This window comes from Rhamphochromis sp. 'chilingali' (genome assembly GCF_963969265.1).
Source record: "Rhamphochromis sp. 'chilingali' genome assembly, chromosome: 11".
Classification (NCBI taxonomy): domain Eukaryota; kingdom Metazoa; phylum Chordata; class Actinopteri; order Cichliformes; family Cichlidae; genus Rhamphochromis; species Rhamphochromis sp. 'chilingali'.
Window position 1 is genome coordinate 26,705,270 of NC_137938.1, and position 23,303 is coordinate 26,728,572.

The 23,303-nt window shown below is 41.2% G+C and overlaps 1 protein-coding gene across 3 annotated transcripts in view; it reads right to left on the bottom strand.

The window, feature by feature from the left end:
• bcam (basal cell adhesion molecule (Lutheran blood group)) overlaps window positions 1-23,303 on the bottom strand; it is a 49,475-nt gene that overhangs the window by 11,502 nt on the left and 14,670 nt on the right. For all 3 annotated transcript variants that reach the window (XM_080897561.1, XM_080897563.1, XM_080897562.1), the window contains exons 2-9: window positions 4,584-4,708; window positions 4,170-4,377; window positions 2,119-2,186; window positions 1,939-2,035; window positions 1,618-1,800; window positions 942-1,066; window positions 672-810; window positions 74-189 (exon numbers count right to left, since the gene is read on the bottom strand). In XM_080897561.1, the coding sequence (XP_080753687.1) occupies window positions 74-189; window positions 672-810; window positions 942-1,066; window positions 1,618-1,800; window positions 1,939-2,035; window positions 2,119-2,186; window positions 4,170-4,377; window positions 4,584-4,708 (1,061 nt within the window). The remainder of the gene's footprint in view (window positions 1-73; window positions 190-671; window positions 811-941; window positions 1,067-1,617; window positions 1,801-1,938; window positions 2,036-2,118; window positions 2,187-4,169; window positions 4,378-4,583; window positions 4,709-23,303) is intronic.

Genomic DNA, 23,303 nt, shown 5'->3' on the forward strand with positions numbered 1-23,303 from the left:
TAAAGGGGGGGGGGGATGGCACACTTATTTACAACAAAAAAGAAAGAAAAATTGAGAAAATGATGAAACACACCTTTTTCCACTGAACTGTATGATTACGAGAAGCCTTGATCCTACACTGCCATGCTGCTTTGTCTCCAAGCATGACAACTTTAGATACAGCTGGTGTCACTTTTACTGGGTCAATGTCTGACAGAGAGAAAACAGAGAGCAATTAAAGATAAGATGGGGGGGGGGAGTCGACTGAAAACTATAGACCTTCTACACATTCTGAGGTGTTAAATAAGTGCCAATTCAAATTAAACAACAGTACAAAGCTAATGCACTTATTCTGAAGTCAAGCCCATTTTGAGCCCAAGTTAAGCCTATTCCATACACTTTCGAGGTTATCACTGCTTAATGTGTGTGATAAGATCAGATTAAACAGTGTGCTTGGGATAACATTAAAGTAACAGATGAAGTGTGAAAAATTGAATTGGATATCAGCCGGCTGACTGAACTTCATTAGAGCCTATTCCATGGAAACCTTTTAATTCTATGATTTACTGATGAAAAGAAAGGCTTCCTACATGGGAAGAACCACACAAACCGGAGATGCATTGTTCTTTCTGTGTGTTAACCCTCTTTAATTCAGCAATGTGTGTGTCTTTATGTGTATTTGGCTTACTCACAGTCGACAGTGAGGGCAATCGTCTTTTCCAAGGTAAAGTCAATCTCGAAATCTAATGCTGTGCACTTGTACTGTGCAGCATCAGAGCGCTTGACAGATTTCAGTATGAGAAGACCATCTTTACCTTGGGCCTCTTCTCCCTGAATATTAAAAAACAGGAATTACGAGTAAAAACCAAGCAAGAAGGTGACAGAGGTTGCAGTAGAGAAACAAATTTGCAACTAAATGTTGCCTTTTCTTTATCAAATGTGTGCATGAAATGATCTCATACATTTTTAGTGAACTCAAATGGAGGCTGGGGGTTCCCATCAGTCTCACATTTCATGGTTACAGTATCACCCTCTTTGACTGGTTGACTTGTGTTAAACAGCGAAAAGTAGATTTTGTCAGAAGGATCTAGACAGAGAAGAACACACATGGAACAGATGAAAATTCCTTCAGTGGTTACATTTCACTGTTACACTATACATCATCAATCATAAATGAGTAATGCATTCCAGAAGAAATGCTTTCCCAGTGCCTCCTCCTGAGCCAACTGAGTCTTTTTCCTAAATGGGGTTTCTATCATATAATTCTCATCACCTTGATGTAGGTATAAGGACAGAAGTGAATATTTCTATATCTTTTGACTTTCTAACAGGGCATGTGGTGGATCGATTGATGCACAATAAAGATATATACAGAATCTAACATAATTAAATAAGAAATTGCAGAAACAATGTACTATTGACCTTCCTACACAAGAAGAATTATGAATTAATTTGTGTGTGAAGCAAATAAAAATTTATATGTGGTTAAAATATCTGATTTAAAATGTTCTTGCTAACTGGAATAAATTAATATGTCACCAAAGTTCATAAACCAAATGCAATTCCTCCCAACTACAAGAGGGAAGGGAAAGACCTCTGACTGGATACCCTCCCAAACGGCCTGCGCCCACCACTCACAGTTTAGGTTGATCTTGATGCGGTTAGAATCCATCGTTTCGATCTTGTTCCCCGGCATGCTGTACTCTACAGTACAGTAAAACTCTGAATCCTTGTCCTCTTTCATGGGCTGCATGTACAGGCTGCTCGTTACAGTGATGAGACCCGAAGTCTCCTTCACTTGTTTGGCAACCATGTATGTTTCTGACGGACAGGAAGGAAGGAAAAAGGGAAAACAGTTCTAAAATTAAAGGAATGCAGCAGATCAGGTTACAAATGAACGCAAACGGTGAAGATATATACATATCTATATATATCTATATATATATAAAGAACACATACTCTCTTGTTTGTCTTTGACCTCAGGAAGGGGTTTGGCATCTCTGAACCAGACAATTCTTGGAAGAGGAAACCCATTCTTCGTTTCACAGGTGCCGACCTGAAAAAACGACAATGGAAAAGCTATCAGAGAGTATGTATTTTTGGTCAGAATCGATAAATGTGCAAACAACGCATACAGACCTCTGAGCTAGAAGGAATTCCTGCAGTGATGGCCTGAGATGTTGTCAGTTTTGGGTGTTCGGGCGCAGCTGAGACAGAAAAAAGGACAACACAAGTTACAATTACAACACTATGATTCCCTTAATGAAAATCATTTTACAAACAGTATGTGCGCATAAACGCTCAACTTCCATATTTGTAATCCATCTCTCCTGACTTTCTGTAATTAAATTACACAGCAAACAGCCTTCTTCACATGATTTCATTTTGGCTTTCTTTGTGTTGGTTGAAGCGGGGTCAAATCACACATAAACACACACACATATACAGTAGGTTATGCTACACTATTTTGTCTGAGATAATATCGATATAACATTTTCCATTATATAATATAAGCGGAGATATATGCGGGGGCAAGTTTGGGCATGTCTAAGAGCAAGAGCTGTGTGTCAGCCTCCAGTGACGATGTAGTACCTGAAAAGGGAGCTGCTTTAACAGACTCCTGTGACGCATGATCCCTTGCAAAATACAAGAAAACTGTTCCCTCTGAAGGAGTGAACTACAAACTAGTTGCATCCCTACAGGCAAACACACACTGTCACATACAAGTAACTGAGTTACTTCAGTTAAATAAAGTAAGAAGGCATTGTTTTGTAGTTTTACTTAAAAATAAAAAAGACTATCTCTGTTACTTCTATGCTTACATTTGACTCCTGCTCCGTCACTACTCTTGCAATATAACGCTGCTGCTAATGGTTCTTGTTTTAGTACATTCACACTACAAATTAAGCAGTTTGTGGCTAACACTTGCTGATGTAAGCGTCAAACATCAACCAAACATCAACCAAATGTTGATGTTGGACACACACTGGTGCACACACGCAACCACAGGTGTGAGTATTCACTTACGTCGAGGTCAGCTTATCACTGCTTGCAACTGTTATCCACTTATATTAATAAACAGTAGATTTCTTTCTGTGTCTAAGTCATTACTCAGTATTTTTAAACTCTGGTCATTCCCACATGCCAGATGCACAGAAATGAATTTAGATCCACATTGACGACTTGATTCATTGTGTGGGAGCAACTCTGCCAATAAAAAATGTTTAGCTTGTAAGTTTCCTGAGAGAAAGACCCCAGGCTATTGCAGCTTAACCCACTGGAGACCTCATAACTCAGTCCCATTAAGTTAAGCCAGGGCAGCCACACTATAACTCAACCCCAATGAGTCAAATGGTCAAATGGGAACAAAGAATAATTGCTATTCTATAAGACAGCCTGTTTTCTTAGTACTGTGGGCCTTAAGTACACCTCAAAGTCCTTTGTCAAATAACACTATTGAGGTATTGTTGAACACTGGTGTTTTCACAATTAATAGCTTATTTTATGAGATTTTTTTAAACTTTGGTGCCTCTGAGTGCATAAATGTTAATGGATAACCTGAAAGCTTCAAGCGGACTGATCACTAAACAAAAGGCTATTCTGTCACTCTCACAATGCATATTCTCCCCTTTTCTCCCTTTAATCCAGATACCAGTGAATCCTACTCATTTTGGTGCTTTGGAGGGGCAAAGACAGAGTAGTCTGCACCATGATTAGCTGGCGGCATGTTAGTGATAAATCTGGACTCTTAAAAAGGAGAGATATATTAGAAATGACACGTGTGATTGAACTATTCATCAGTAGTGTCAAGAGTGATTAGGTTGTGGTTAATTGAACTCTGGAGATCTTATCAAAAGGAAATGGTAATCTCAAGTATTGGAGAAAGCTCCAAAGAACTACATGCAGTGAAAGAAATAAGATATTCTTCAAGGACAATTTTGGTAAATTATACTATATGATAAAAACTTTTCTAAAGATATATAGAATGGGCGTAATGTAAATATTTACAAATTCAAATCAGCAACATGCATGAGATACAATTAAGCTACCTCGTAATCAAAGTATGCATTAATGCAGATCTCATATATTAAAGTCATAAACATTAGTGGCAATGACAATTAAATGAAAACTTAACTTCAGGGAGTAACCTTGAGGTCAAGTAAAGGGCTAAAGGGCACTGGCAAACTTACAAAAGACCTTCAGAGAAGTGGTACCATCTGGAGACCCAGCAGGGTCAGTGACTTGACAGGTGAAGTTTAGCTCATCAGAGGGTTTAACAGAGGAAATGGTCAAAGTGAAGTCTTCTCCAATCTTGATCCGATCTGTCAGAGGGGTGCCAGGGTCAACCTTTTTCTCCTTACCCTGACAGAAAGCTATACGTGTTCTAGTTCCCAAATCCTGAATGGATGGTTCCAAGGAAGAACATAAGAAGATAGAAGTCAGATGAAACAAGAACAAGAAAATTGTATTTTTTCACAGAGCATTACTTTTAAACTTTGGGTGCAAAATAGCTCTAATGTCACTTTTTTTTCTTTTTGTTTTGTTTTTTGCTATTTAGAAATGTTAAAACTGTGGAAGAAAATGAACATCTAGAAATTACTTACAATGTACCATTCAACAATTGTGCCAGTTGTTAATGGGGTGACTGTGCAGGGCAGTGAGGCATTCTCTTCCTTTAACACCTCCACTTTAGGCTTCACAACCACATTCACGTTTCCACTGCTTACGACTGAAAAGAACACACAAAAAAGAAAAAAGAACAAGGATCACTGCAAAATGCAACATGTAGCAGAATTTTACAAAATATATGGAGAGACACAATGTGATATTACGGCAATAATATTGTTGTATGATTGAAGAAAAAATCATTTTTTTGCATATAAATATTTCTTGTAATTTCTGCTGCCCTCTTGGTGAGGTCTGGTAATCCTCAAATACATATCAGTTACAGTAATTATTTATCCCTTGGACTGCTACACTACTGCACAGCAGTCATCTCAAAGATAGGCAACTATAAAACCACTATATGTTATTAGATTGAAGGCTTCTGTGTTTGTTTAAAACCCTCAGGGCTTCTGATTGTTCAAATTCTGTGTTACAAGAAACAGGCTCAGACGTGTAATCTCCGTGAGGGACACAGCACTAGAACAGACCTTTTCATGAAGCACCTTGGGCTTTTTGCACTCGTCAGCACTCACATAAACATCAGCAACAAAAAGCTGTAGTCTATGATTACCACATGCCTAGTGGAAACACATAATGTAGCCACGAACAATTCCCTCATGCATTGATCCCCCTCTGCAGACAATATTATAAAGAGTTACACATAGTTGAATCCCTTCAGAGATGACAACTGACACCAAGAATTACACAATCTGCTACAGCAAAATATTATTATCTTAAGCGTATACGCTATGTAAAACTGACATTAAAAGAAGTATTTAACTGATATCTCTTAACCACTTCCAATGTGTAAGCTTTAGGTGTATATCTCAACATCATTAAATCCGGACTACAGTAGCTAATGAATGCAGGACTTGCAAGCTACAAGTATCAGTCCTCCCATACAGGTGTATCAGCAGGAGTGGAAGCTGTTAAGGGACCAAGGGGGAAGCTATAAATCCCTGGTGACTGGCACTGTCAGTGTTCTGCATTCAGTAGAGACTAGAGCTGGGCGATATGAGATTTTTTCATATCACGATATGTTTTTTTCATTTCAGGCGATAACGATATCTATCACGATATAAGCCAAATAACTATATTTGTAAGATTTAAATGTGCCGTTGCTCACAAGTAAAATGTGAAATAATCAGCAGCTTGTTTTTATTTAAATATTTATTTCCCATAATAAGTTCAACAGGGTAGATGTACTTAAGGAACATGAGACTTTTTCAGATAAATAAAGGCAAATATTGCAAACTACACAAAAGGCAGCCGCTAAAGCGTTTAAGTTTCAAAATAGAACAAATGAAACAGACTAAATTGTCAATTCCACTTAGAAACAAAATATTAATTCTAAAAATAAATCTTAGTTTGTTTTACAGAAGAACAGACAAAACTGACTAACTTTTGTCAATATCAAATAAACTGAGAACTAAAAGGAAATTCTCAATCTCTCCTTGTTGTATAGCTTAGCTTTTCAAACAGTTTTAACAGTTACTTTAGTCTGACAAAAGCCGAATGACGAATTAGCGCTTCCAGTCAGAGACTGAGGCTACGTCCACACGTACACGGGTATTTTTGAAAACAGAGATTTTCCGTTTTCGTTTTAAAAAATAATCCCGTCCACACATAAAGGCAGAAATGAAGGAAAACGCTGCTATGAACATGCCAAAGCAGCAGGTGGCGCTAGATTCCTAACCGTGCAGAAATGTTGGCCAATCAGAAGTCTAGAAGCCTCGGTGGGAAAAAGTAAACAAAGCTGGGGCATAGAAGCAGAACCGAGTCGTATATGTGGAGGGACAGTAACTGTGTGTATATGTAAGCATTTAAACACTGCAGAGAGTAGAATTAACAGTAACAGTATTGTAGAAATTCATTTCACCGAAACAATAACGTGGCGCACAGTGTGACGCATGCACCAGTTTATTGTATTTCCAGACTTGCTTTCGGCACAATTTACAGTGCACGCTACTCTGTTTTTTGTCAGACTTGAAATAGCCGAAATACCTTCACACTACGGAACTTCTATGGCTCTTCCGTTCGACAATCTCTCCGGCATTGGAACCATCATCTGTTTTCTCTTCGGTCACGCTCGGTTGATTTTTCTAGTCGGCACACTCATTTCCTCCATTACCCGCTGGCTGCTTCGCAAACAAACACACGTGCGGCTTGGCACTTGTGCTGTACGTAACAAGTCACGCGACGTGACGCTGCAGCTGTGATTGGTTCGGCTCTGCGCTACTTAATTTGGATTGGCTGACCTTTTTTTTTTTTTTTTTTTAAGAGGACAAGAGCGGCGAGGTCTATCGCGATAGCTTAATTTCTCTATCGAGTAAAAGTTATATCGCGATACATATCGTTATCGTTCTATCGCCCAGCTCTAGTAGAGACATTAGGATACACACAGTGTCCCAGATTTTTATGCGAGAATATGCAGCTGGGAACAGAAGGACCCTGACTGGTTCCTGTGGGGATAAGGAATAGTACAGCTCTTTAAACTCTCTTCACATCCAGCTATGGACAAACAATGTGACAACTAGAACACATTCCTCAGAGGAGAGGCTAGAAAAAAGCACGGATATTAATGGAGAGCTGGAGAGGAAAGGAAAGGAAAGGAAAGGAAAGGTAAGGGAAGGAAAGGAAAGAACGAGAAAGGAAAGGAAAGGAGCTCAATTTCTGCTAATGAAGTCAGTGCAGCAAATACTTTATTATAAATCATATAGCGGTCGTCATACACATGCCAGCAGACTGCTGTGATTGTGAAGCTTTAATGCATTGAAACAAATGACAATGTCACTTGGGTGACACTCGGTGATTCATATCATATAAAAATATTTTGCCAAGAATAGTTATACGGATGACATTCCAAAAATCTAAATGTCTAGACTTTATCTGTTTAGCTACACTTCCTAAGAAACATTCCCATTTTTTTCTCACAGTACTGATGCTACAGATCTAGAGTCAAATTAATATTAAAATTGGAGGAATATATATGGCTAATGAACAACCAACCCCAATATTTTTTATGATATCATAAATTAATTATTGCATCCATTTCTGGACCAAAAAATCTACAGCTGAATAATTCATTTGTTGTGAGAAAGCACCAAGAGTGCAGAGTATGGACTGCTGGGGGATCAGAGCTGTTTGACAGCCTAGTTTTAATAACAGCGTGGAGAAATGCAGATGGAGAAGATGAAAGAGTGTTTGCTCAAAATGTCTGAAGAGAGATGAGAGCAGCTGAGCGATGGTCACCTTGTTAGGAGTCTACTGTGAGGAGAGAGGGGAAAGGATGCAAGGAAAGACGGAGAGCACATATAGATAAAGATAGTGGTGGAGTAAGTACTCAGACACAGAGTGTTTGCTCTTTGTTTTGCATGTCTGTTAGTGGGACACATTCCACTGGGGTCAAATACCGTGATTCACCACATGGGTCAAAGGTCAGTTACGTGCTGACATTTTGATGAAATGACTCACTTCTTCTGCATTTCCTCTTTCACTTGCCTTAGATCTATTTTTATCCCCATGCTTGTTTTCATGTATATTTATCCTTTTTTTTCCTCTACAGTCCCATACAGCATCCCTCTCTCTCACTAAATATTTTGGTTGGTCAACTCAGCAGCTCTCAGACGAACCAACATTAGTTTTACAAACCAAGTCTCATGTTCTGAGCTTGTAAGAGGGATGTGGCCCAGAGAAATCCACTGTTTCTGCGCCAACACAAACAGCGAGGCAGACTAGCAAATGTACGAGAATGCGTGAGTAAATGAAGTGCAGCACTTTCAGACAGCACTCAGGATTTAAGAGTCCCGTCGAGTGGCGCATGGGAAAAACACACACTCAAACACACCACATTAAATCAAGTGACTTTCTGGCAGATCCACAGAGAGCCCAGGTCTTTAGCTGGTTGGACGATTTGGTTGGCTAATATCCACGTTAGTCTCATGGCTCAAAGGATGGTAACACTCATTGGCCTGGCCACCACTTTGGCGCAGACTGCAGTATCCCCGAAAATGTTTAAGTAAATTGTGATCTGGTGTGACCTGGTGTAAGGCAGCCTGTCCCTGTTGTCCAGCTTGGACTGACTAACTGCAACTAACTGCCATCTAATTTATAAATGCAGACTTGCCAACACTCTGCAAACAAGCTGAGTTCGTTTGTGTCAGCGAGCACAACTCATGTGTGACGTGCCTTCTCACAACAAGAGACTCAACTCAACTGTTTGCCATTTGGTTGTATTCTGGTTATAATGACAACTAACTGTCATCTTAGCAGTTATAGACTTAGTCCCAGTCTCTAATGTAACCATTTTAAAGGCAGAGAAACTGCAAGTTTATTGCCCACAGTTTCAATAATTTTGGTTGTGTCATGGTCTCAAACTGCTGTTTTCCTTAATGTGATTGTAACATTACTGTGGACAATTTTATAGCACTATCATAAATTTGCTAGGCACAATGAAATAACCACTACTGAAGTCTTACTTCAAGTACTGTTAAAAGCCCTATTTGTTTATTTTATGCGACTATAATAGTCAGCTACTATCTGTCGAAACAGCCTGTGTAAAAGCGTTAGCATAAAGCCCAGAACAAAAAAGTCCAGTCAGGATTACTGGAAGAGAAGAAGGAATATTATAGCTTAAAAGAGCTCATCGGTACCCTGCCCCTCTCCCTATGCCAACCTCTTTTTTTGCCTCCAACTATTTGTCACTTTACTCTCGGTCATGCTCTCTTTCAAATGCATCCTTTGGTGTCATTCACAGTATGTTTGAGTCCAGAGGGAGGTCTCCTGCTCTGTGTTTTACACATGAGGCAGCTGGACAGACAGAGATAGGCAATTAAAGCATAATTAGAGAGTCCTCTGTCCAATCTGAGCCTAGAGCAGCATCTGTGTGCGCGCAAGAGTGTTTGTGTTTTTAGAAACATAGGCAGTTGGCTGTCACTGTATGTGTGAGTGAGTGTGAGAGAGAGAAAGAGAGTGGTGGGGGCTGTCTGAGGGAGTACTAGCTGCATGGGGGTCTCGTTAACTGATGCGGGCTAGATAATCGGATTTAGCCAAAGAGAAGGAAAGTGTGTGTGTGAGGTGGTGTGCGATGGGGTGCATGACCGGATAGAAAGACAGATGGGAACAAGACGGTCAGACTGTGACCTGTACACACACTCTCACATGCACACACACACACAGTTACTCTTACAGTATATCTATAATGCATGTGATATGTATGAGCAACTGAACTGCCCCAAAAGCTACAGTTGAGCACATTGTGTGTAGAAAAAAAAAGAAATCAAGTCTGCAGTCAAAGTATCATGGTGGAGTGCAGCATATCCAGAGAGTCCCACATCTACTGAAAAGTTAATGTGAAACGCTATGTGTCTGCCTCGTTTTGCCCTTTTCTTCAACTTGTTTTTCTGCCTACTTCTTGTCTATACACTTGTTATTAACACACTGGCACACACACAAACACACACAAGTGGGTGCCCCTCATTATGAAAAGAACCAGCTGGATCCTCTTTCTCCTGTCCTCGTTTTCTCTGTTGTTTTTGCTTCACCTACTGCCGCATTCTGGACATCAAACCAGGAGCCTCTTTCTCTATTCGACACTCCTCTGCTTATCCCTCATTCTCAAAGAGCATTCTTTAATACCCAATGCACAATCTTGCCTATGTGTCTTTTCTGTGCATGAGAGCAAAAAGAATAGAAGAAAGAAAATAATGACAGGAGAAGAAAGGGAGAGTGGAGAAAAAGAAAGTGGAAGAAGAGACAGTATATGCTCAAAACTAGCCTAATCTACAGGGGAATCACTGGAATTTACTAACTAGCCTTACTATTTGATGACACTATACCCCTGTTGTTACTAGTAGCACCTGCTTGCCTACCTTTCTACTTGGGTAAGGACTGATGGATGATGCCAGTATTACATTTCACTTAACATGTGTCAGAGACATTAACTCTGGTGCCAACACTGTGATAAAATGTGCAGGAAGATCATCAGGAATCAAGTATAAAGTTGGAACAGGGGGAAAAAGGTGTGTGTGTTTGTGAAAATGTGTGTGGTCCAAAACATCCTTGGCCTCTAACAGGATTAGTGTGTTTGACTGTTGGCAAAGCAAACAGCATGCAGCAGGAGACACTGCCATCAATGTCATAAGAACAGAGTCACCTACAGCACAAGGTTACTAAAAAAACCCACATCTATAATTCTTCACTTTCCACTGAACAGCAGCTTTTACAATAGAAAGCAATATTTCTCCATCTCTTTACACTTTTCTTCTATTTTTTGTACAAACTGCAGCTGATTCTCTTCTTGTTCATATTCATGTACATAGAATGTACAGTACTGTAGCTACCAAGGAGACATGCATTTTTCATTAGCTAAGCTGTAGGCTACACAGTGGCTTGTGTTGTTGGGTCTTTGTGTATTTAGAGACTATTAATGTTCAACTGAACCTTCAGTCAAGAGTCTCATTTTCTATCACAAAGCGAAATAAGGAATGAAAGCAAAAAAATTACAACTTAAGACTGCACTTCTTTGTATCAGTGATGGAAATTAATTGTATTAAAAGAGGTAAAAAAAAATTGCTGCCAACACATAGTAGAATTGGACACTATCACCAGAAATACTGTGTGAGCAGCACACAGGCCAGAGTGTGTGGCAGGGTTCCCTCAGCTCAGTGATACTGATAGTGGCTGTTAATGTTGCAGACTGGATCGTACTCAAATTGTGTGTTTACAGCGCCCTTCATGTTCGCTCACTTCTCACATTCATCTGCTACCAGGGAACAGTCGGCCCTGCTCTGGAAATTCACTTTGTTCGGTGAGTTTCATTTTGGCGGACAAATTCAATCCATGTCAGAAACTTACCCATGAGGGCCAGATATAAAAAAGCTAAAGTGAATACAAAGAGTTTAAATGTATTGTGACATGGGTACACAATATATATGTGTGTGGTAAGTGTTGGTGTGCGTGTCTGTTAGGGGTCTGGCTGGGTCACGCTGCCAGAGTCGGGGTGGGTCCTTGTATGGCCTGGAGTCGTCAACGCCTGACTGATGAGAGAAGAACAGGTGCAGCACGGGAGCAGCAGCTGCTGCAAAACACACACAGCAGACACACATCCCACACAGACGTCCCACACACCAACCATAAATGCCCCATAGACAGGGCAGGGAGAGAAAGGGGAAGTCTGCCAATCAAAAAAAAAGAAAAAAGCAACCCAAGGTTTGTGGAAGTAAAACTTTTAGATACCAAGGTGATGAAAAATAGAAACTATTTTTTGTCAAACAGACAGAAACACAGCACAGATTCTCAGTCTGTCTCCTTGGTAACTGCTACTGATAAGTGTATCTATACTAGATCTGACTGAGTGCTGCAATGTATGTGGGATTTCTGTTAAGTGTTGACCTTTGAGAAAGACTTTCAGATATGAATCTGATGGTGATTAGATTCCCACTGTGGTTTACTTTATTAATGAGGGAGAAGAAAAGAATGAATACAATAGAGTGAAGAAAAAATGTGAAGTCAGAGTCAATACTGGGGTCAAAGGACAGTTATTATATGAGCGATATGGCCATAAATGTTGCTGGTGTTTTTTTTCTCTCTCCAAGTGCTTTACATCCTATAACGCTAAAAAGTAAACATGTCTTGTTACTTTCCCTGCTCTCACCACAATATATGTAAATCAGTTTGGCAAAACATCTCATACTCTGATGTACTAACACAGATATTTTGCAGTGCATGCAGAGCAAGTAGCTCTTTTTGTGCTACTTGTGTTCGCCACTGTGTTGATACATACCACGAGAAAGACGTTTCCCCAAGTGGGAATGAAAGCATTTCAAGTGTCTTAACAGAAGATTCATGAGAGTCCCAGAAGAACTTGATGTTCTAAACAAATTCCTTTATGCCTGATTAATTTGCAACTGCAATTTGTAACTGTGCTTCGAAATTAAAATAGATGGTCTGTTAGTGAATATGCACCAAAGAATTGATAGAAATTCTTCAGCAGCTCCTAATAAAAAAGGAAGAAGAAAGAAAGAAAACACAAAAAGCCAGGGATTGACTGTAATGAACTTCACAAGAATTCCCAGGCAAAAAACTCTTCTTTGAGGATTGTTTCAAGCCAATGTTACACAGACAGCAGCACTCAAGTACCAATTACAGCAACCAGAGATTTACCTTCAGTCTTGTAAATCTCATCTCACCGTTCACAACCCAGTTTAAAGCCTCCTTAGTCATAACTCTGGGTCGATAGCAGAGGTCTATTGTACCTCGAAGATGATATCTGATCTAATTGGTGTCAAACACAATAATATGTTTAGTGCTCATATTTCATTGCTTGGTGCATCTGGGTGCTCGTGTTTTTTATCGATTGTTGTATCTGTACGGGTTTTCAAGTGGGTCTTGATTAAAAGGAAGATAGATGGATCCAGGATATTCAGATGCCATATATTAACATCCGGACATGCGGGATAGGAAGATGCCTTGCTGTCTTCCTGTCTGGGCTTGTACTGATGTACCACCTAAGAAGAAGTACAATTCACACCTGGGACCCTGCAGCAAAACATAACCCCCACACCCTCCCACACCCCAAGCACACACACACACACACACACACACACACACACACACACACACATTCAGGTTGCTACAACTTTTTTATGAGAGGGGAGGCAAAGGAGAGCCTGTAAAGGGAAGACAGATTTTAGATGTCAAATAAGATTTCTGTGACCTGTTATTAACTTTTTTCTTGCATTAGCTTAATTTGTTTCCTCTCTTGGGCTGCAGCATCAGCCTTCTTGCTTAAAATCTGTTTTATCTTTGGCGTCTGAAGTCCAAGGCATGCTCTCAATGACGCTGAAGTGATTAGCACTTAAAACACGTTTCACTTGATGTGGATTCAGAGGTCGAGCTTCATTTGAAATGAGTAAGGGAGACAGAGGACAGAGTAAGGAGGGAACATGGAAATTAGTTTAGGTCTGATCTTCCCGGGGACTTGATGTTGACGTAATGCAGCTGAGCCAAATACAAGGCTTATAGCAGTTAGCCTTGTTTGCATCATGGGTGCATCCAACTTAGTGCTGCAACATGCAGAGCCCCCAGTCATCACAAAGTCTGATTACTCTACATTCCAAGCTGCCTGTGTGTAGGAGAGGGTTGGAGTGGAGGGCAAAAAGGTAGCATCACAGTGGGTGCCGTTACGACAGATAAATCAAAGCTTTACTAGTGTGTGCGTCGTGTCATCTTGCGGCAGTTTAGGGGTTCAATACAAACAGTGTGAAGAGGGCTACAAGGTCGGCCCCTCACTCTCTCTTTTGTGTGCTGGAAGATTCCCTTTTGTCGGTCTTGCTGCTCCGGCAACGGGGTGAGAAGTCAGCCCCTTTCAAACACAGGAGTTTGGAGCTATGTGGTCAATAAGAGCATGTTTGTATGTGTGTGAGGTGGTGTGATTGTCCTCTTCGACATGAGCCTGTGAGTCAGAAGGAGAAAATCAGGATGAGGATAGAAGGTACAAGCCATGTTATATATATATATAAAAAAAATTACAAAAGACAGGGCATGAGCAGAATATGAATGTGCCGAGCTGACACTGCGGTCCTACGCCTCTTTCTGCAGAGGCAATTGTAAAAAAAAATATAAGAAAAAAATTAGAACAAAGCCAGTAAATCTTACAAAGAAATTATAAATAGAGCTATTATGCATGAGTCTTGTGAGTTTAAGTGCTGTGTAAGGGCTTCTGCAAAAGTAGGTTTGATACATCACCTCACTGATAAACCAAAGGATTCTCTGAGTGTCCTTCCCCATTAGAGTTAGCTGGGTAAAACCAAACTCATCTCTCATACAGACTAATTCTTTTATAAGGCTAATGTCTTTTAGCTGACACAATCTTGTACCATTATATCTGACTCCATTAAGAGTGAGTTAGCACAACAATGGCCAGTGTCTTGCTCCTAGCAGAATTCGCATTAGGGGTTTAATATCGGGGAAAAAAGCAATACGTGCAAGATTGGATAAAAATATCAAGTAGATTTCATTACTTTTTGAATCAAAGGGGACAAAACAGAGAGGGTCGCCAATTACAGCAGTATGTCTCCTCCTTGCTGCCTTTCATTTTCAGTGGGAACTCAATTTGGTGAAAGGGGTAAGGCAAGAGAGGGTGGGTGTGTATGTGTGTCCCGATCGACTCTGAGAGAACCCAATCAGTGGATGTCACTAAAAGGGCAAAGATGAGAAAAGGTGTTAATATTTAATGTTTCAGGGGCCTCCGAATCTGGGCATCCTTTCCATCTTCTCCCTCTTCCATCCATCCTGCCTCAGGCGTTCCAATTAACATACCCTGTCCCCCACCCACCACCCCCATCCCAACACCGTCTCCCAGTCTTTCCCGCTATTCCTGTCCTTTCTTGAAACACAGCCCGTGGCAAAAATAAAATGTATAAATAGGATGAGAGAGGAGGCAGGAATGGTGAGATATGCAGAAAAAAATGAGAAGAGGAGCTTGACTGCAGTGTGGTGCAAAGTTTGAATGAGAAGTTGAGAAAGCTAGAGGGTCTCGAGGAAGAGGGAAAGCAGGAGACGCAGGAGAAAAAGGAGGAGTTAAAAATGAAGTGCAGGAGAGGGAGAAAGACAAAGTGAGGGAAGGAGAAGCTCTCTTGTGTGTTTCCAATTCCACTCTGCCTCTACCTATTTATTAAGGTAAATGACTTGCTTTAATGGGCCAAAATGATATGCAGTGTTTGGCAGAAGCAATCTGCTTGCATATGTTGTCAGTAATGTCGCTGGCGTCCATAATAGGCTATCCTAATGAGGTGCATTCAGTGATGAGAGAGGCAGTAAAGATTATAAATTGCTCACAGGATCCCATAAAGGATGGGGCAGCCCTGGAAAGATGATGGATGAATGACAAGCGACTGACAATCATGAGGGGCAAACTGGAGTATTATAAATGTTCTGTTTGTGTATGTGCTTTTACAGATTTCAGCAAAAGCAGAGTGATGTACGGCTCTTATAGTGATTTAAGTGGGTGACTCACAGCAGGCTGATTTTATCCTGTGTCCTGAGTTTTAGTCTCTAGCAAGAGTCAAGCTCCAGCCCACATTTCCTCTGATGTAACCACTAGAATCTTTTATTAAATCTCAGTGCCTAATGCCTGCTTTGCCTCAGTTCCATAACAGAGAGCAGAGCTTTATCCGGAGCAAAAACATAACTGTTTGTACAAACTATGACTGGCCAACTATATATTTTTTTGTACAGTCACATGGCCATGAGTTGCAATGTGGTCTAAAATGATAAGTTCACATCTAAATGTGACACATTTACATATTTCAGAGAAAAGCCTCAACAAAAGGGGAGGTGCCACAACATTGTGTGCAGAACTACAGTTTAATACCATACTCTTAGAAGTAAGCTTTGTTTAAAACTACTCATGGTTTATCAGGTTTCCATTGTTCAGCATTTTGCAAATGTATTTTACAATTTATTCCTCCGTTTTCGTGAACAGTGCTGCCTTGGTAATCAAGGCTTTAAGTGAAAACCAAGGCTTCATTTTGTTCTTAAAGGGGACTTGTGGCCCATCATTTTCAGTGTTCCACTGAAAAAAATAATAAAATAACAGGTTAAAGGAAAACTCTTCCCAGGATTCGCCGTCCGTCCTTTTTTCTTTATTAAAGCCAAAACACACATGGATCCACACTGTTTGGAGCTAGCAGAAACAAAATGGTTGGATTATGTTAAGTTAAGCTACATCCTACATATGAACTATACCAATGGCACTAGGGGGAGCAATGGCTGAGGTTAACGACTGTGACACAGAGACATCGAGACTTCTGTCTGCAGCCCAGAAATGCACTTTAAGTTATAAGGTAGAGCTTTAAATATTGAATATGCTTTTCTAGGCCAACCTGAAGGGGCTAAGTGGTTAGGTTCCATACCACAAGCAGGTGCAACCCCCTACCTACCCACCCACCCAAAGTAGCTGAGACCCCAGCCAGGTAAGCTCTTACAGCATGTAGCTTCCCTCTTTCCCCACATTTTCTGTCCATATCTATGTCTAATAATATCTGTTTCTTCTAAACCTGGTTTCTTCATTACTTGTGTATAAATGTAGGATACACAAAGTAGAATAAGAACACACTCATGTCACACAACATGTCATACTCCAGATAAAGAAGCTGTTTCTCCAAAATGAAAACTTGCTGGCACCTCTGCCTTTTGCACTCAGGCCACATTGTGAGACAGAGGAGAGACGGAGGGCGGAGAGGCTGACTCAGTATAAATAAGGGGAGAGACATTAAGACTACAGTTAATCTCACTAAAAGGGTTAGGACAAAGTGCTGCTGCTTCTGCTGTCTCTCCCGTTTCCCCTCTCTCTCAATCCTTTAATCAATTCATTCTGCAAGTCATTTCCTAACATACTCTGCAGATAAATACTCTGCATAAAGTGGCTCTTATGCTCATTTACTGTAAGAAAAACCCCACCTGAACATTGCCATTACAGTGTTTATATATATGTGTGGGTCCTTGAAAATACAATGGCTTACAGTTTGACTAAGGTTAAAAAAAACAAGAAAAAAGATACCAGAAGCCTGTGGTCGAGAGGGGAAGCAAGATAAGCTGTACGGTGAGGAAAAGGTGAAAGCCAACATGTCTCTTTGTGGGTCTTTCTCTTGTTGACCCTATTAACTAACACACACACACACACACGCGCGCACACACACACACACACACACACACACACACACACACACACACACACACACACAGTAAAGACTAAAACAGGTTGTCCTGAAAACCCATGTGTATATAATTACTTCTGAGCGCGGAGACGAATGTCTCACGGTCTATTTACAGAAGCCTATTTACGGTATCATACTGTAACATTCACAAACAGCGAAACAGACCCACATAAACACACCTGCCTGCCCTTCACATCTCAACAACTGACTTCCACAAACACTGCCTCCCTCCGTCACCTTTTTTTTCCACCTATCATTTCTTTCTGAATTGTAGTACCCAGGTGTTTTGTTGGTCTGACAAAGGCTCTGTTCCTGGGTGGATGGGTTATGCACACACTGCACAAGCTGAAGTCAACAAATAACACGGTGGGTATATAACAGCAAGACGCTAGAGCTCGCGTAGCAATCTTCTTTGTGAGCTTTCCTAACCTGAAAGCTGTTTTGGCAGTAATGTGAAGATGACAACACTCCTCTCTGATAATAAATTTTAACATCAGTTGAGGCTCCAGTGATTAATAAATATGTGCAACGTAATACGAGACAAACTAACGCTGCAAACAATGTGTTACTGCACAATGGGAACAACCATATTGTCTAAACGTAAACTCCAAATGACCTCACCAGTGGATAACAGAGGTTTTAAAATCATAGACTTAAACTGTCAGATTAAATGTCCAACTTGCTTACTAGGAGGAGTTTGCATGTTCTCCAGGTGTTTGCTTGGGTTCTCCCCAGGTACCCCTTAGATTCATTGGTAATTCTAAATTGCCCATAAGCATGAATGTGAGTTCTCTGTGAATTGTTGTCTGTCTCTCTGTGTTGGATTAGCGACTTGTCCAGTCTGTACCCCTCACACCCTATGGTAGTTGGGATATGCTTGAGCCCCCCTGTGACCCTGGATTGGATAAGCAGGAGAGGATGGATGATGGATGGATGGATGGATGGATGGATGGATGGATGGATGGATGGATGGATGGATGGATGGATGGATGGATGGATGATGGATGGATGGATGGATGGATGGATGGATGGATGGATGATGGATGGATGGATGGATGATGGATGGATGGATGGATGAATGATGGATGGATGGATGTGTGAACAGAAAACACCAGAGAGGAGTTTTCATTTTCACATGAAACTGGCATCTTGCAGTTAGCCTGTTTAGCACGATTTCTCCACATTTGCTTTTACTGATTAAATTCAGGGGGTGTTCATTTACCTTTTCTGCTCCACTTTAGGAGAACTGTCTAAGTCTTTCACATCTTTCACAGTCTTCTTCCCCAATCTCGCTCTGTCTGTCTGTAGGAGTGCTGAATAGCACTATATCCATTTCATTTTAGACACAGCCCTCCCTTCACTTCTAATGAGCCTTCATTTTGGCAGAAGAGATAGAAAAGCAAGAGAGAGGCACACCATTTCCACTACTTTAGCTGACAGCAGTTCCCTCTTGAATTCCTCTCCTAATACCCACATGGGACCAGACGAGAGGGCTGGAATAGGGAGAAAATGGTGGAACAAATGGATATCCACTCTCTCTATTAGCTTCCATTATCTGCAAGCATGATTTCATAACTGCCGACTAAAAGGCTGCTCTATGTGCCTGTGTTGTACGTTTGAATGTGTTCCTTGGCTAAGTCAGGATGCACAAATCTGGTGTGGACGGCTCAAAAACCAGAGAGAATTGCCCGTCTTTGTGTCCAAGCTGAAATACGAGTGCGCTTGCTGAATAAAGAGGGTCTTATAAGGGGGGTGAGAGTCTTCCTTAGGGGGTCAGTCAGTCGGGCATGACAAGAAAGGTACCGCTGTAATGAGATAACAGGCCGCTGGAGTACGCCTCGATTCATTCCTCTTTTCTTTTCTTTCTCTGCGTCCCTTATCCTTTTGCTGTTTTCTTATCCAGTCATTGCTCCGTGTTTTAAAAACAGGCCATCGTGCTCAGCAGGCTGGTTAAGTCTGCGTGTAAGGAGCAGATAGAGGGATAGAGAGGAATGGGTAAACCCACTGGAAGGCAGATAGGGTGAAGGTGAAAGAAAAGAGCCAAAAGTGTGGTAATGACAGCTTTAAAAGGCACATGCCTCTTTGTGCCTGGAAGCTGACTAAAGTGCACGATAACAGCTTGGAAATCTTAATTTCTAGAAGAACCACAAAAAAAATGAAAATGAGGAAATGCAGAAAGGCAGTGGTCAAGAGATAGTGAGAAACAGTATATAGAGAATGGACCACTGCTCAGAGACAGGCTGGGTAAAGCTTAACTCCACTCCTCAGCCATCACAAAATTACCCTTCACCTGCCCTTCAGCTCTTCCCTCTTCTTAGGTCTTCATGGTCTGGACAAACAGACTAATACAATGTTGACAGTGAAAACACTCGGTGTTTAAGAGGTACTGCGAGTCTCGGCTAAAGGTGAGCTCATTCAATTCGTGCTCGGAATATATGACTCTCGACTCGGCACACTATATGTTTTGTTGTTTCCTTAAGAACGGCAAAATTCACTGCCACTGCTGACCTCCATGCAGTATATCAGCAAAACCACTAGACTCTAACTTGTCTTCCTCACCTCTACTTACTAGATCAATTAGTCACTTGAGAAAAAAAAACAATTTTTTTTAGCATGTTTGGAGGGATTTATAGCTTTGATTTAGGGCAGCCAAAGTCATGATTTTATCTGAATGACGTGCTGTTTTCCTGACTGGCTTATCAACACTTGCTGTCCCAACAGCACATAAACCTGGGATTTAAAACGATGTGTCTAGCCCTGAATCTGCACTCTCCTGACTGACATACCTCACACATAGCAGACTGTTATGCATACACAGAGACAAAGAAACACACATTCACTATGTTTTAATGCCCTGCACCCACCCTCAACCCTACCTACCATGACCCCCACTTTCTGTTTTTTTGCCTATTATGGCGGATTAACTTATAATGCTTGGATGAACTTCAGTAAGTGTGGGGTACAAAGTCACACATCAATACACACACCAGCACTGGCTGGCTGGGTGGCTGGTAGATATGGTCACAAGCCCACTGGCACAGACACATGAAGCCTTCTGGACTACACCACGACACATGCGGGCATGCACACAGAAAATGTGTGCACACACAAACACGCATTTGCATACAGGAACCAGACTCCCATGGTGCAACAGAGGGAAAGGTGCAGAATCCAAACCAAAGCCTCGATTAATCCCCCTGATCCCTCAAAGATAGAATAATTCAGAGTTAATTACTATTCTCCATCATTTTCCTCCTCCTTCTTCTCCCTGATTTCTAAATCCACTAAATTCCCTCTTTTCCTTCATAAGGCAATCATTTGAATGTGCTGTCTACTGTAGATCCTTCTTTGTTTCTACTCCCACATTTCCATTTGTTCTTCCACTGGTCCTCCTGTGCCTTGGCACATTCTTCTACTACATCTTGACTAAGTAAAAAGAGAAGCAAATGTGCTTATAACACCACTCTTCCCTCTCCATTTTTCTCATTCTGACACACCCGTACATGCACGGGTTTTGGCAGCAGCTGACACAAAGTTTGGCATAGAGGTTGTGTCTTTGGAACCACGGTGAGTTTAATTAGAGTGGAGAGGGACCACATGGCTGACTGACTGGCTAGTGTTAGGCTGGCTGAGAGGCTGGGAACTGGAAAAACCCACTAACAACCACACTGTAAGACGTTAGGTGGTAGGAGAAAATATACACGGCCATGTGCACACATAGCTAACTGCAACATATTTATGGATGGAGACACAGTAGCTGCACACTCATTCGTATGCAGGCTGCTTTTCCAAATAGAATTCTGAGTCAAACTGATGCCAACAGTTTTCTCATGCAGATAACTCATTATAAAAATGAAAAAAGGCCTTACTGATAGTTAAAAGCATTCCACATCACTGTTCACATCCCACTGCATTACTTTTTTTTTCTTGCACGGTATTTTGCTGCATGTGAAGGACATATTTCAAACAAGGAAAGGAAAAAAGAATGAATTCCCACTAAGTAGTTTCTATTTTCTGCACCAACACTCCAAGACAGGCAAGCAGATAAGCTGGAGACTAGAAGATAGCGAGGTCCTAGCACTCAGCCACACATGGGTAGGGCAAGGAGACCGAAGAAAGATGTGGTATGCACACGCACACACATACATTTACACACCCAGTGAGCATATTTCAAATATCATTCAGCATATGGACAGGGCAAGCATACATATCATGACAAGCATTCAGATCATGTATTATACACACACACACACTGATTTTAATGCAATTCCAGAGGAATATGAGCTCGCACACAAATGCACATCTGAGTTAGGCAGACTGTTTTAACCTTCTAGCATTCTTTGCTAATCTGCAGTATAATGGCACACCTGTCTTCTCCCACTCTCTATTAGCTCTTCAGAAATACAGTGGGGGTTCAACAGAGGGAGAAAGAGTTGGGGTGGGTGGGGGTGGGAATATGGTGGGCTCGGCAAATATATTCATGAACAAGCAGCTGTTCATCTCTTGATTAGATTTTTTTCACTTTCTTTATGCTTCCCCGTGTCCATTCTTACTCTTCCAGACTTGATCTGTTTTCATTAGGAACAGACTATTTTTTAAACAAGAGAAGCAGGGGGTCGCTTTTGCTTTACAGGGCTGTATGTTACCACAGTAACAGACACATAGGTTATTGTCATAGCTAGACAGGCATTATTGGTAAAAGCAGTATTGGGAATATGGGGTTTCTTCAGGGGCAGGGGCAGCTCAGAGATTGGAACCGTGCAGCCAGTGGGGTGAATAACTTGAGCAGTGGGTAGTCAAGAGTAGATAGGTAGGTCACATTATTATTGATTGCCTGACATTATGTGGACAACAGGGGAATCCACAGAGACAGACGAATAAATTGTGGCTTGACATCAAAGTCGAGCTGCTGACACTGAGCCTATAGGGGACAGAAACTGCCCAAGGCTGGATTAGAGGTGGATATATACACGGTGGCACGCACAGGGACAGAAATAAACACACAATGAGAACACTGTCGGCCAGTTACCTGATAAAACCAAGGTTGTAACGACAGAGCCTGAAAATTAAAATGGCAGAATGAAACACGAGGAAATGTCAACCATGAATAATTTCAATTTCAAGCTCTGATTTTTTTATGAAGCCACTTCTCATAAATTGGACATTTTTCTGACTTAGGCACCACTGATGTCTTACTCATTTACACATCAAGGCTCGCCAGAGACTTTCAGAAGGTGCATTATTCCGGTCCTCATAAAATTCCAATCTGCTACCCCGTACATTTTTCACTTTCATTAATGCTTCATTAAATTATTATTCATAGCTTGGATGATGATGTGATTAGAAAAGAAATGGGAGACAACAGATGAAATAATTAGGCAAATGAAGCAAAGATTTAAATAATAATCATTCATTTTAATTTGAACGGATCTCGGGGACACTTTTCTGGTGAGTCTGCGAGATAAATCGGAAAGTAACCACAACAGGAGAGCAAAGTTATTTGAAATGATAACTAGACGACTGTCCAACATGACAAGGCCACCCCTTCGGCAGGCCTTTCATCTGGAGTCATCAGGCTTGACTCAGAGGGCGCAATCTATCATTGTCTGTCAAATGATTGACCGCCTTTCCTTAGATAAGCTAACTGGAGCCTGGAGATAATATCTGGAATGTGTGAAACCCGAGAGAGACAAAACAACACGTGTCTCAACGTGCGCAGACCTGCAGGTCCAGGAGATGGAAAACAAAGATACTGCGGGGCTAATGTGTGGACAGGGGGAGGGGGAGGTACAGGTGAGGGCTCTCGAGTTTGCTGGAAGAGTCAAAGAAAGAACAAATCAGCGGGGTGTTGTCATGGAAAGAGAATGCGACAGATGAATGTTGGTTGGTCAATGGGAAGTGAGTAGAGGCTGAGAGGGGAGAAGGTTAGACGGAATAATG